General features: G+C 45.9%; 1 protein-coding gene across 2 annotated transcripts in view; it reads left to right on the top strand.

Annotated features, from left to right (window-relative positions):
• Nucleotides 1-14509, top strand: part of DSCAM (DS cell adhesion molecule) — an 825379-nt gene that overhangs the window by 665837 nt on the left and 145033 nt on the right. For both annotated transcript variants that reach the window (XM_017956431.3, XM_031664941.1), the window contains exons 12-15: nt 1479-1675; nt 2714-2810; nt 3442-3570; nt 11541-11708. In XM_017956431.3, the coding sequence (XP_017811920.1) occupies nt 1479-1675; nt 2714-2810; nt 3442-3570; nt 11541-11708 (591 nt within the window). The remainder of the gene's footprint in view (nt 1-1478; nt 1676-2713; nt 2811-3441; nt 3571-11540; nt 11709-14509) is intronic.

Genomic DNA, 14509 nt, shown 5'->3' with positions numbered 1-14509 from the left:
CCTTCATGTTAATTCTTTAGCATGAATGTGACTCCAGACCTATGTAGAGTCAGGCCAGTTTTGCAAATTCTCAGGGGAGAGATTGTTTTTCTACATATATAACACAAGCTGAGGTAGTTTTATTCTCTCTTTGCTTTTGTGGATTTTTATTTATTATTATTATTATTTTGGTTATATACTTTCTGTCAAGATAGAACCCTTTGAGGAGCCTGGCTTTGGAGGTCTAACATTTAATGTCATGCCTCTCAGGTAGTCAAAACACCACCATTATATTACCTCTGACTTTTCACCATCAGCTTTTGTTTTTGGTCTCTGGTTTTTCTCTCACCTTCTCATAAGCTTAGTATGCATTTTAAAAGGTGTTTGTTATATACAGTCTACAATTTATAGGTGGCTTGTGGAATTGGGGTGGGATCTTGTGTCATCTGTTGCCAAGAAAAGAAGCCTACATATTAGACTAATTTTGATGTGGGAAAAGAAAACTTGAGAAGCTTCACAAATAAAGAGTTCCCTTTTCTCAGTAAATTGGAGATGAGATTCTCTGATACAAGTTATGGAAGAAGGGCAGATTTGAGGTCTCCAGTGACTGATAAAGGTTTGCAAGGTTTATAAAACTGTGGGAGATGGACATTGTGAAGAGTGGTTACGAGCACTGGTTAGCAGCAATAAGGGATTCACGTAAAGTTGACTAAAAGTGGAGGTTTTATCTCCATTGTTGAAAATGATAGTTAGAAACATAGATGATCCCAGAAAAAGGAGGATAACCCTTCCTGTGAACTTTTTTTTTTAATAGACAGAGCAACCAGTAACATCATTGTATTAGTCCGTTTTCATGCTGCTGATGAAGACATACCCAAGACTGGGCTATTTACAAAAGAAAGAAATTTAATGGACTTACAGTTCCATGTGGCTAGAGAGGCCTCATGACCATGATGGAAGGCAAGGAGGAGCAAGTCACATCTTACATGGATGGCAGCAGGCAAACAGAGAGAGCTTGTGCAGTGAAAATCCCATTTTTAAAACCATCAGATCTTGTAAGACTTACTCACTATCATGAGAACAGCATAGGAAAGATCCACCTCTGTGATTCACTTACCTCCCACCAGGTTCCTCACGTGAAACATGGGAATTATGGGCATATAATTCAAGATGAGACTTGGGTGGGGACATAGCCAAACCATGCCAATCATTCTGGGTGTGCTAAGGGATATAGGCCATGGCCCTCAACAGGATTGGAAGAGAGCAACATGCCGTGGATATGAAACGGCATGACAATTTCTGCTGAGGGCTCACTTACTCGAGTTTCATTTTTCTGCTGCCTTTCCTTTATTTTGCCTGTGATTCTCACTCAGCAGTTTCTTGAATAAATTTCATTTCAAAGAAATATCTCTTGAAGCATGATTTACCTGAGTGTGTTGCCAGGGAAAAATCAAGAACGCTGCTTTGCTGAACAAGTTGTGTCCCTTTTGGTTTTTCAGTTCCTGCGATGATAACATCATATCCAAATACTACCCTGGCTACGCAGGGGCAGAAAAAGGAGATGAGCTGCACGGCGCATGGTGAGAAGCCCATTATAGTCCGCTGGGAGAAGGAGGACCGAATCATTAACCCTGAGATGGCCCGTTATCTTGTGTCCACCAAGGAGGTGGGAGAAGAGGTGATTTCTACTCTGCAGGTAAAAGCATGGCAAATACAACTCAATGAAATGAACTTTATTGGAAGAATAAGTCTTTCCTTTCACACAAGTGGGTGCAGATAAGTAGCAGATAATCTTTTGGAATTTATTTATGAAGCACCCTTTCTCTCGCCTTTCACACAGCGAGATTACTGAAGTAGCCTTCAAAAATAGTGCTTTAGCCTAAGTGTTAAGAATGGTGTCATTATGAACGCAGCAGGGAACCTAACTGTAATAAAAAAAAAAAAAAGTGAGAAATAAGGTTTTTAAATGACAGTTAATCTTTGAGGAATGACGGCCTATGCTGTGTGCATGTTTTAACTTCCTGCAAAAAGAAAAATGAGATGGGCTTTGGGACAAAAATATTATAAAAACTATCTTGCTTCTTTGGAAAAATCCACAATAAAAAAAAAAATGCTGTTGTCAAGAGAGGATCACAAAAGCTAGAGAAAAGCACTGTGAGTAGTGAACTGGCTTGTGCTGTTATCGTGGGGATAGAGGATGATACTATAGCACACACACGGTGGGGAGGTGGGGAAGCCCTGTGTTCGAAATGCTTATATTGGCTCTCAGACATTCCGTTCCTGGAATCCTCCTGGAAAAGGAATCTGATGTGAGTCGTGCTGGCCCCCAGCCCTGGCTGCAGTATTTAATCTGTCTCTTTAGGCATGGTTGCTTTGGATACCATGAAAAAAAAAATGTATATGTGGGATATATGTCAAGCTGACCACGACATCCTATATAAATTACACATCCAATTTAATGAGCTACAACTGACATGGATAATGTACATGAATCCTATTCATCCACCTACTTACAATTACACTGAAATAATTTGTCCTCAGAGGGATACGTGCATGTGTGTGATTTAGCGTATGTGTCTGGAGGAATGGGAGTTGTGTGAGTGAGTGTGAGTGTCAGTGTACATATGTGTGTGCTGGGCATGGCAGGAGAACTGAAAGAGTGGAGAGAGAGCTTTACGGCCCGAAGTCATTTTGCCTACTGAAAAAGATAAATTTCTTTCTGCTTCACACATAGATTTTGCCAACTGTGAGAGAAGATTCTGGTTTCTTTTCCTGCCATGCTATTAATTCTTATGGGGAGGACCGTGGAATAATTCAGCTCACAGTGCAAGGTAGGAAGACGATAGCATAAGAGAATAAACACAGTCGTTTCAGGACGGGAGCTCTATGCTCAGCCTTGGGCATCTGTGTGGCCTCAATTTGCCCTGTAACACTTCCTAATTCCCAGGAAATTTTGAATATGTATAATGTCAGTGCTAAAGCAGAATTTTGCAGTGCCTGTGATTATGTCAAAGTAAAGCCCTGAAACAGGGAACGAAGCCCTTAGAGGAGCCAGTCAAGATGACAAGCCCATCACAGTCAAGCCGCATGCACACAAGTACAGCGGTGGAATTCCTCACCTCAATTTTAGGAATCCACGTACTAGATGACCAGAATGAAAGGGAAGTTTAACATTTGGGGCCAAAATATGTTTTGAGTTAGAGATCCAAACTAGAATAGTGACATTTTATATCCTCCAGGCTTGGTCCAGTTCTTAAGGACTATGAAAATTGGAAGTCTTGGGGAAGTGGAATTTCTCTTCCCTAAAACGTGATTAGGAAAAAGAAAATGTTTCCAAATAAAAAGCGTCTGTTCTTGTCTAATGCAGACAAATCATTTGTGAGTCACGCTCAGCATTTCCACTAGCGTTTCATGTCAGAGCTCCGTTTGAACTAACTCGGAGTCTTTCTGTTGATGGCGCAGAGCCCCCAGACCCTCCCGAAATTGAGATCAAAGATGTCAAAGCACGCACAATTACGCTCAGGTGGACCATGGGGTTTGATGGAAACAGCCCCATCACGGGCTACGATATTGAATGCAAAAATAAATCAGGTAAGTTCTTTACTTCCTCCAGCTTCATTTCCACCTCAGAAAGTTCCTTTATTTTACTCCTTATTAATGTGTTTTGCCTGTAAGTGCACAACTCAGCTCACAGTCACTCAGAGGCACCATTTCCCCCAGTCAGTCTCCCTCCTGGCCGGAAGCGCATCCTAGCTTTCTGCTGTGGGAGTGGAGTTTTGTGTTGAGGCTCAGCTCTGCTTCTTTTTCGTTTTTAGCCAGCCCCAGACTTCAGTCTTGCTTTCTGCTGGACTCCTTGATACTGCAGCTGCCTGTCGGCATGTGGGCAGTGGCTGATGGAGCCAGGCCCCTGCCATGACCTTTTCTATCTCACCTGCTCCCTTCGTTTCCCATTTCCTCAGTTGGGTGACTTTTGCAGAGCCTGAGCCCATGTCCTGCACCCAGAGTGCTGAACTCGAGCTGTGCTTGGTGTTGGTCGGATAAACTGTGCAGTGGTGGTTGGTGCAGAAAAAGGAAAATTCACTCGGGAGCAACCTCCTGGAAATGCTCAGGGACCATCGGCAACACTGGCTGCTGCGCCCAGGACCACTCAGCCCAGAGCCCATAAATAAAACCGACCCTGCTGCCAGGGCCACTGCAGGTGGGCCCATTCATTGCCTTCAAGGAACAATGCCGGGGCCATTTTGAACTTTATGATGCGTGGGGCGAGGGTAGAATACCACCACTGTGGCCTCCAGTCAGAATTTTTACTGTGTCTCATAAAAGATAGGAGGAATTCGAGCACCACCAGCATGGGAAGGGTTAATAAAATCCTTATAGGCCACAAAAGCAGCTTTATTTTTCACTTCCTGGACACCGCACATTATTTCAGATGACCCAGTTGTGACCCATTCAGTATCTTTGGCACTAAAGCTGTAGTAAAAAAATCAAGCTCAAGGCAGCTAGGAACCACAGGTCAGGTGTGAGGAAATGTTTCAGCAACAGCAAGCCAGGAACAGAGCCAGGAAATGGTGACTGCAAAGGAAAGCTAAGGGGTGACTCTTCAGGAATTCAGGAGAACAGAATTTGAAGATTGAGAAGATGGTGGATCAAAGCAAAAAATAGTGTTTTGAAAAGTAGTATCTGTGACTTGCTGGGTTAGAAATACATATAAGAAAAAATGGAATGGCTCAGGCCATCAGCCTCTGAGTTGCAACTGGGGACCTAGAAGCGAGGTGACACTGCTTACACAAAGTCTGAGGAAGGGCCCTCCAGGGGTTGATTGGACTGCAAGTCTCACCATAGCCAAGAAATGCTGCAGAGCCAGGGCCCTGGGCTCAGGGGTGAGGCACAGTGACCTGGAGGGAGCGGGGAGCTCACCCAAGACAGTGCTGAGCTAAACAAGTGTCTTTTGGGGACTAGGATGAACAGGTTTCCCAAGGGCCCAGGGAAGAGAGGCTGACCTTGCCTTTGTTCTAAAGAAGTGGGATTGCAAGTTCACAGATACAGGTCTTGAAGTGAAGCAAATGCTTCTTAGGTGAGGCAGGCACATTTGAGCAGAAACTGGCCTGGAACCTGGTAACAGTGATGAGAGCGCAGACAGATACAATGAGCACTGTGAGGACAGGGACAGCCCTTTACCTTGCTGGCTGCGCACTGGCTATGGGGCTGCAGGCTGCCCGTGCTGCTGGTGCCGGAGCACACAGGAGGCCACTCCTAGTGGAGCAGCTCAGGACCTCCCCTGTCCTCATGGAGGATCGGGCATTGCCGGATGCTGGTGGCAGGCCTAGGCTCAGTGGTTTGGGACCCAGCCTGTATGGGATTTGCTGCTGGGCCTGTGTTGCACCAACTCTGCACCTTCGCTTGCTCATCTCACCTGTGAAGTGGGCACTGCTGCATCCACCTCAAAGGACTGGCAAGGAGACCACAAAGACCACCAGCTGCCCTCTGCCTGGAGTCCTCCCTTCCTTGGGCCACCCAGTTACTACCCCCTCCTTAGATCCCAGTTCCCAGGTGCTCGCCCAGCTCCATCTCCCTTTCAATCTCCCTTTCAATCTCAGCACTTGGCATTATGGGACATCATATATGTATCTCTGTGATTACTGACAAATATACTGACTAATGCATTTCACCTCCACCACGCTAGAGGCTCCTTGGGGACTCCCTGCACCTAGTAGGTCTATTTTCACCCAGCTCATTTCTCCAACACCCAGCACCACACCTGACATGTGGAGACACTCAATGGATATTGGCAAACTCTAAGAAGGGAAGACGTTGAAAATGCCTTCCTCGTTGCCTGGAGCATACCCAACATCTAATAGGTGGTAGCTTGTAGATTGCTCCAGCATGCAGGAAAATACGAGGAAAATGCCTCTAAAACCCTCTGTGTTAAACTACTTGCTCAGCATCTAAGAGTCCTCACTATCTCCCTACTCCCCAGGGGTTTCCCAAAGGCAGGGACTCTGGTTCTCTGTGTCCTGGGATCCCCAGCACCCAGCACAATGTCTGTCAAGTGAAGAGTGTACTGTAAATGTTTATTGCATTTAATTTACATGCAATGGAAATCTAAGAATCATTATTATCAACAGCATCTTTAAATGTATACATTGATCATGGTTTATACAACCAAAGCAGCAAAGCTCCTTGTCTATAAAGCTGAGTGCAGGAGGGATTGAGGGATACTTTTTCCATCCTTCATGCTCTACTTCAACCAGAGACAGGGCCAGTGGTGTGGCTTAGATGTTATGCAGCCCTGGAGCAAGTCATTTTAAGAGTCAGCATGGGTCCCAGGAGAATCACTGGGGAAAAGCCCACAGGACAAGCGGATCCAAGTCCATGACCAAGGTCTCCACCAGGACCCTACAGAACTCTCATTACTTTCAGTTTGGAAGCCCTGGGAGGAAGGAGCTGTGCTGAGAGTAGACAGCACCTGTACTCACTGCTGTATGAGGTGTGTTAGTCAGATTTTTCATGTATTAGTTGCTTCCTCAAGAAATTTTTGGTGTATAAAAATTACAACCATAGTTTAAGTGAGTGTAGTTTTAGACTGATTACAAAGAAAACTGATCCTTCAAATATTAATAACAGCCTAAATGTCACTTCTTCCAGGAAGCCTTCCCTGACTACCTATTCCCCTTCACTATTCATAGCATGTCTTGGAACATTTGGTGGACTTGTGACTATTAATTTACTATCTGTACCCCACTGGACAGTTGTCCCCCTATGGGCCATAGTGAGCTCTGAGGGCTGGAATTGTGTCTGACAAACCTTATGCTATGTCCCTGCACCCCTTGTAGTGCCTGACAGGTATACTAGATTCATGATAATCATTAGTCGAATTGTTGAGTCTCAACCCCTGTTTCAGGCAATGGTGAAATTATCCCCCCAAAAGTTTTCCTTTATTTTCATTAATTTTTGAAGAAAGCAGCATATAACCAATGTATGAAAGTACTTCACATTCTTAACAGAAAGAACTTCTGCAAGTTACCATTAACTCTATGCTTGAACAATCCTAGAAACAGAAACTCATTAACCCAGGGAACACAGTTCTGTCTTTGGTCAGCTGTGACTGCTACAAGTTCTTACATTTATTGCACCAAAAAAGACAGTCCTGGATCCAGCGGCTCTCTTCCCATCTCTTAACCCTTTGGCCAAATAACAGTCCTCCCAGGATTTGACAACAGATGACTTTCCTTGGTTTACTATTTTCCAGGAAACACTGAACATCCCAAGTCCTTGTTCTTGTATCTCCTGTCATCATCTCCTGGCCCCGCCAACTCTGGTCATGCCCAGTTGCAGCACCAGAGGGCGTCATCTGACCAGGCAGAGGCACAGTGAAGCTGTCCCTTCCTTATCCAGAATGTTCTTCTCCCATAGCTGACAAGTACACAGGTTGCTTTGGTTGCCATAGTTTCTCTTTCCCAAGGACTTCTGCTTCTCCTCTACACGGACCCAAGGCCACCTTTAACATCCCTTTGAGCATATTGTCTGGGGACCTCCAGCAGATCCATCTGCAGTTTGCTGCCTCCCTTTATTCCCTTCCTTGGAAGGCAGCCTGCCCTTCAGAGTCTGCTCCTCTGGTGGCCATCTCCTCTCAACAGGTTCTCTTGTTGCCCCCCCTGTCCACGGTTCCTCTGGTGGCCCCTCCTGTCCACGGTTTCTCTGGTGCCCCCCTCCTGTCCACGGCTCCTCTGGTGCCTCCCTCCTGTCCACAGTTCCTCTGGTGGCCCCTCCTGTCCACAGTTCCTCTGGTACCCCCCTCCTGTCCACGACTCCTCTGGTGCCTCCCTCCTGTCCACAGTTTCTCGGTGGCCCCTCCTGTCTACAGTTCCTCTGGTGCCTCCCTCTTGTGCACAGTTTCTCTGGTGGCCCCTCCTGTCCACGGTTTCTCTGGTGGCCCCTGCTGTCCACAGTTTCTCTGGTACCTCCCTCCTTTCTCTGTTGGCCTCTCCTGTCCACGGTTTCTCTGGTGCCTCCCTCCTGTCCACAGTTTCTCCTGTCCCTCCCTCCTGTCCATGGTGCCTCACAGGTCTCGGGCCAGGTTTCAGCACCATGGCAAGCTCCATCACACCCTGGACGGTAACAGGAAACACAGACTCTGACACAGAACGTACACGCCCCCAGCCCCTCTCCTCTCTTGGGCTCCCACCCCTAGTTCACCCTGAAAACTGTTATCCTTGAAAAGAATCAGACAGAGGACAGGGGGCTCTGCTGTGTCCCCACACCTCCTCCTAGTCACCAACATGGAAGGCCCACTCCTTCTCCCAGCTACCACTCCATTGTTAAGCCTTTCATGTAATTCACCTCTAGAACTTTCAGTCACCCTCACTCGTTCTGGTCTTTAGCCTATAACAGCACTTCTTCATATCAAGTCCACGCTCTTATATTAGTCCTTGTTGCTCCTGCATTCATTGGATTTGGGGTATCTGACCCCCAAGACAAGCTCCCCAGCAAGCACCCAGTGCAACCTCACCGGCTCCTGTCAGCTCCTCACTCCTTCCTCACTGCAGAGAGGCTGCAGTGGGACTCTGAACTGCCCCATCCTCCTACACCACCAGTCTCCCTGGGAGGAAGTAGGCAGTTGTGGTGGTTGATGCCTCTGCCCAGGCAACATGGAAGTTTCTGGAGCTGACAGGGCCAATGAAGATACAGCCATCTTCACCGGAGGTTTTGTCTGGGAGTTGGCGGACAGCCTGGAGAGGCATATGAGTGTCCATGACTGCAGTCCCTTACACCAAGCTGTGGCATCCTGCCCACTCTTTCAATGAATGATTCTGACAACTTCTTCCTAAACCAGGCTGCAACTCTGAGCCTATACAGCCCTCTCAGTCTTCCTGCAAACCCACAGATGGTACAATAATTCTGGGCCAAAGTTTTCTTCTCTTACATTTGACCAAATGATTTCTGTGCATTGTCAACTTGCCAGAAGGTCTTCTAAGCATATGAGATTTTCAGCAGGTGCCTGGAAATACCAAAATCCTGTCTTATTAGGTGTTTTCAGAGACTATGTGGATGTCATACATTATAGAAAAATGACCTTGAGCTTGGAGATAACACAGATGAGGCCAAATCCCAGCCCTTCTTCTTACCAGCTGTGTAACAGGGCTTGAGTTTCTTGACTTTTACTAAGGAAACAAAAACCTTACCTTGGCAGGATGTTGTACAATTTTAATCATATAAAACAGTCTGTCCAAACTATACATCAGAATGACCAAGATAGGGAGTCTTTTTAAAAGCACAGGTTTCTGGGCACCATTCCCCAGAGATTCTGGTTTAGTAGGTCTGAAAGCAGAATTATCAAAAAGCCCCAAGGTGTTTCCAATGTGCCCACAGATTTGGGGGCCACAGAAGTCATGTTTTAAAATGCCCAGCACATTGCCCTGATGGGAGGATGAAACTGAAAATTGCGATATAAATATAACTAAAAAGAATGCACCATTAACCAAATGAAGAGGTTCTTAGGAGTAAATCACAAACAGAAATGTATGAATGGACATCCAAGATCTGAAAAGGGCAAGTGTGACTGGGGAGAGTCTGGGAAGGCTACGGACAGGAAGGGTGAGGATGGGCTTTGAAATGGGTCCCCCAGCCCATTGGAGGGAGTGGTAGTTTCTACAGACAGAGAGCAAATGCAGCATCAGAGAGGGTTTGTAAGTCACTGGGAGACTGTTGAACAAGGCAGTGTCACTGAGGTAGGGGCTGAGCTAAAGGAACCTATAGGGCATGGATGTGGAGGTGCCCAGTGACCACCAAGAGGGGACTGTCCTGTCCCTACCCAGGTCCACCATATGCCTTGGATTGGTGTAAGGGACTGTAGTCATGGATACTCATATGCCTCTCCAGGCTGCCCGCCAACTCCCAGACAAAAACCTCCAGTGAAGATGGCTGTATCTTCATTGGCCCCATCAGTTCCAGAAACTTCCATGTTGCCTGGGCAAAGGCATCAACCACCACAACTGCCTACTTCCTCCCGGGGCTACTTAGCAAATGTCTCTGCATCTTGCGGCACCTGGCATTCCTCCTCATCCTCCTAAACATCTCTGCAGAAGCCTGGCTTTCTCTCTGTGCAACAAGGCTCATAGGTGTGTGCCATTTCATTGCTATAAAATTTCCTCTCCTCATTTGTCTTCTATTGAATCACATTCTTCTCATCGTCAATTTTTTTCCAACTCTTTCTATTTCATGTTTTTCCACCTCTAATCTTGACCCCAAATATGCTTTTTCTTTGTCAACTGCAATATTCATTGTCAGCTTCTATTAGGTTCCATTCTCTGAGAAGTTAAAGTATTCAAAAGCATTCTTTAAGCCACATATTTTTCTTCAATTCCAGAAAATATCTTGCATTTATGTTTAACACTGGACAGAGAAGTCCCCTAAACTGCCATACTCACCCTTAGTGTGACAAAGTGATTGACCCCATTCCCAAGACTCAGAGGTCCGTGTATTTGTGGTTTATTTGTTCATCTAGTAAACATTCATGTACTGTTTGTCTACTGTGAGCCAGGCACTGTGCTAGCACTCGGGATAAAAGACTGTGTATGGCCAGCATGGTCTCTGCCCTCCTGGAGTTTAAAGTCCAGGAGGGAACACAGATTCAGATTATCCACGGAGGACTTACTTGTGTGGTCATCACCACCAAGGCAGACCCTGAGGAGGGTGGGAATATGTAGGCACCATCTCTGTCTTCTGTCCTGGGGACTCCTCTGTTCATCCCCCTAGCCAACACCAGCTGTCGACCACCCACCTGCAATCAACAACTGCCCAAACCCTTTTGATATAAGAACCATGTATTGACATTCCCATCCTTGCTTGAAACCTGAAAATCACCAGATACAAAATGTCATAGATTCAGTGATAACATTTCACATGAAGCAGGTGCTGCTGTTATAATTAGCTGTGGTTGAAAAATAATTCCTACAACCAAGGATTTGGCACTAAATGATTTCAAAAAATAGAATTGAAAAATATGTTTGGTAATCAGGATTTATTCTGGAAATGGAGATTGGTTTGTATGGGATTATCTTATTTTTAACACACTCTATTTGGAGAGGAAAGGATCTGGTATGGCTTGAAGTTTTGCTGGTTTTCAAATGCCTTTTAGAACCAGGGGTTTTGGGGGGACCCAGGGGTACTATCCAAACCATAGTTCATTGTATTGTCCCATGCAATGAGTGCTTACGGTGACTATTGTCCATTCCACTAACCTGAGCTTCGCCACTGGAATTTGCCTTCTGAGATCTCCCCCAGTCGGCTGCTCTGTGCTTCCTCCATCGCCCCTCCCTGAACTCGGCTGGCTCGTTGCCCCATGTCCCTCGCAGCGTGAATAATGAGTGTGGGATGTCACATCCCCTCTGATGGCCAACTCTGCCAGAAAGCTGGGAACATTGCATTGAGAAATCACTTTGAGTGTAATTTTTCTTTCTTTCCGTCTTTTTTTTTTTTAATTCCTGCTTGTGAACTTTCAAAGGCAGAGGAAAAAAACTCACATCTCTATCTCTTCTTTTTTGAAAAACAAAACCCAAAAGACTCCTGGGATTCTGCTCAGAGAACCAAAGATGTTTCCCCTCAGCTGAACTCGGCCACCATCATTGATATCCACCCTTCCTCCACCTACAGCATCCGCATGTACGCCAAGAACCGGATTGGCAAGAGCGAGCCCAGCAACGAGCTCACCATCACGGCGGACGAGGCAGGTACGTGGGACCGGGCGGAATCTTGCTCCAGAGGAGCCCGGGAGCTAACTCTTGAGGGCTCAGATGCTTAAATGCAGAAGCAGACCTTTGCCCGTGCTAGGCGGAGATCTTTGATGCGTGCTCTCCGTAGTTCTGTGCCCTGTAAAAAACGCAGACAGCGCTCTGCATCTTACTTTGAAGGCACTGCTCTTCAAATAGGATTTAGTTCAAGTTTCCCATATCCAAGACTTAAAAGAAAGACGTATGAGGCTAACAATCTGGTGAGATTCAAAGAATCATGCAGTTTTACAATTCCTTTATTTGGACACATGGAATCCAGGTTGATAGGAGAACCGTGAGTGTGTTTCTTTCCTGAGACCCTGTGAAGTCCAGTGTGGGAGGAAGCAGTAACGCTTAACTAGGAAGCTGCAAGCGTGCTTACCGTGCAGGAGATGTGGGAAGGGGAACAGATTATTTTATTGACTAGAAACATCAATATTTAAAAATAATGTTTTTGCTCTTTTTTCTGTTGCAAATAACATTATATTTAGTGTTACAAATTCAGAAGATAGAAATAAGCATTGTGGAGAAGGCAAAACGGCTTCCATCATTTTCCCACCTAGAGCTAACCCAGAAACAGGCAGTGATAACTGGCTAAATAATTTCATCACCCATACACGCACATGCCCACAGACACGCACCAGTGTATACACACCTCTTAACACACTGTGGGCCACTCATGTTTCCTAGGGATGAAATTAACAGGTGTGCAGAGAACTGAGCAATGAGGCAATGGTCCGTGAATGCTGATTGTCAACCTGCCTCCTGGCAGGAGGAGAGGAAGCCACCGTGCTTGGGTTTCTCCCAGGATGAAAAATAAGGAGTGCATGTCTGGCTCATTTATTGGAGGGAAAGAGTGTCCAGCCCCCAAACCTGCCTCCTCTTTTCCTGCCCACCATCAGAGCAATCAGCCACTCCCTACTGTATGGAAGATGTCAGCTTAGTCTCAGGTCCCTATTTTTCCATCACTAAGATTAAGGTGATTGCCATACCCAGATGGCTAACAGAAGAAGGGAGGTTTGTTCCAACTTTCAGCAGAGATTGATCTTGGCTTCCTTCCCACCACCTCATCTCTGCTACCTCCATTAACAGCATCCCAAATAGAAATCAAGCTTATGTATCTCTTAAATACTTCTTTACAATTTGTAGTGATATCTCTCACCACATGTTTAACAAATCTCGTATTGCCAAATGGCTCAATTATTTTCAAGTTTTCATTAGTATAAACACCACTACAATGAACATCCTGGTGGTATATCTTTTGCCATCTCCAAGATCATTTTCTTAGATTAAATCCTAAGAAGTCAGATGGTTGGACCAATAAAATGCAACATTTTCACTCTTCTGGTATCTGTAATCAATGTTGTCTTCAAGAGAATAGGTTAAAATGTACAACTCTTCCTGAACTGCAGAGGAATGCCCATTTCTCAATGTCGGAAGACGTCAGTTCTTGAACATTGTTTTCAAGAGTGAGTGACAGAAGACCTTTATGCTGAAGTGCGTGAGAGTGAGCCATTTCTGAGACTTGGATTCTCTGTATGATTTCTCATCTGCAAAATGGACATTATGATGCCTTTCTGCTCCTTACACAGACGTATCTTATCATTGAAAAAAATCTCAAGCTCTAAAAATACTTTGCATGTCTCAGAAATAAGTAGGAAATAAGTGTTAATCTGCTCCTGCAAAAATAGAATTGTATTTAATTATGTATGTAAACAACCCACTAACTTCCTCAGATCCCTGGCATTTCATTACGCTGGGTACTTAGGGAAACTAAGCTGTCCCCATCCTTCAGCCCAAAATGTCATCTCTGACTTCCTGCTCAATCTTCTCCATCCCACTCGAGCGCTTTTCTAATCCTGCTCCATCCCAGCCACCTCCTCAGGATAGCAGCATTTTTCCGGTGATGTATTTTGCACCTGCTTTTCTGATTGCCATTATTAATGCTGCTGTTGTTGCTTTTTTCTTCGTTTCCTCTGTGACCTCTGCTGCGGCTGGCAGTTGCCATGGCAGCAGCTCTCTCCCTGCCAGAAGGCCAGGTGAACAGCCTCTGGGGTGCTGGTCTGCAGGGCAGCTGCCTGGCACGTCTGCAGACAGATGCAGACTCCTCCTCTTTGGTTCCCGGGCTGACCTTTTGTATTCTATCTGGGTGCTGGCTGTGGCAGCCCCACACAGCCCCTCTCCTTTAATATTCAGAGGAGCTAAGGGGAAGGAAAGGGAAAGAGCAGGTTCCAGAAATGGAAAGCTACAGCAGAGAACTTGTCTTTGTCTTGGTTCATAGGTTTGTATGACTGAAATTAAAAAATCAATTTCCTGTGTGTAACTTACCTAGAATGGGTGCTCTGGCCAAAGGCATCCCATTAGAGTGTTCAGCAGGGGCTGTAGACACTGCTGCCCCTTCCCAGCAGGCAAACCCAAAGGCACATCATTTTAGCAGCTGTAGCTGTCTTGAGATGACCTTGTCCCACTGCTCCCTTACTCCTCATGTGGGTGCCTCCAAAAGCTGTTGCCCACTCACTGTTACTGTAATGTAGTACCCAAGTCTTGGGCACACGAGGATGCCTCCCCAGTGCTACTGCTTTGCAGCGACACTCAATGACTCCCCAGAGCCCCATGCCCAGCACGGACCTGCCTTTGCATGCTCCCACACCTCTATTGTTGTGCTTCTTCCCCTGTGTGGAAGGCACTACCGGTTCCATGTCCCCTTTTCTGTGCTCTTCCTTGAAAAGCCTAGTTCAAGGATGCCTTCCTCCCTGGTGCAA

This window comes from Papio anubis, chromosome 4 (assembly GCF_008728515.1).
Source record: "Papio anubis isolate 15944 chromosome 4, Panubis1.0, whole genome shotgun sequence".
Taxonomy (NCBI): domain Eukaryota; kingdom Metazoa; phylum Chordata; class Mammalia; order Primates; family Cercopithecidae; genus Papio; species Papio anubis.
The sequence above is the reverse complement of the archived record's forward strand: the minus strand, read 5'-3'. Positions and strand labels throughout refer to the sequence as shown.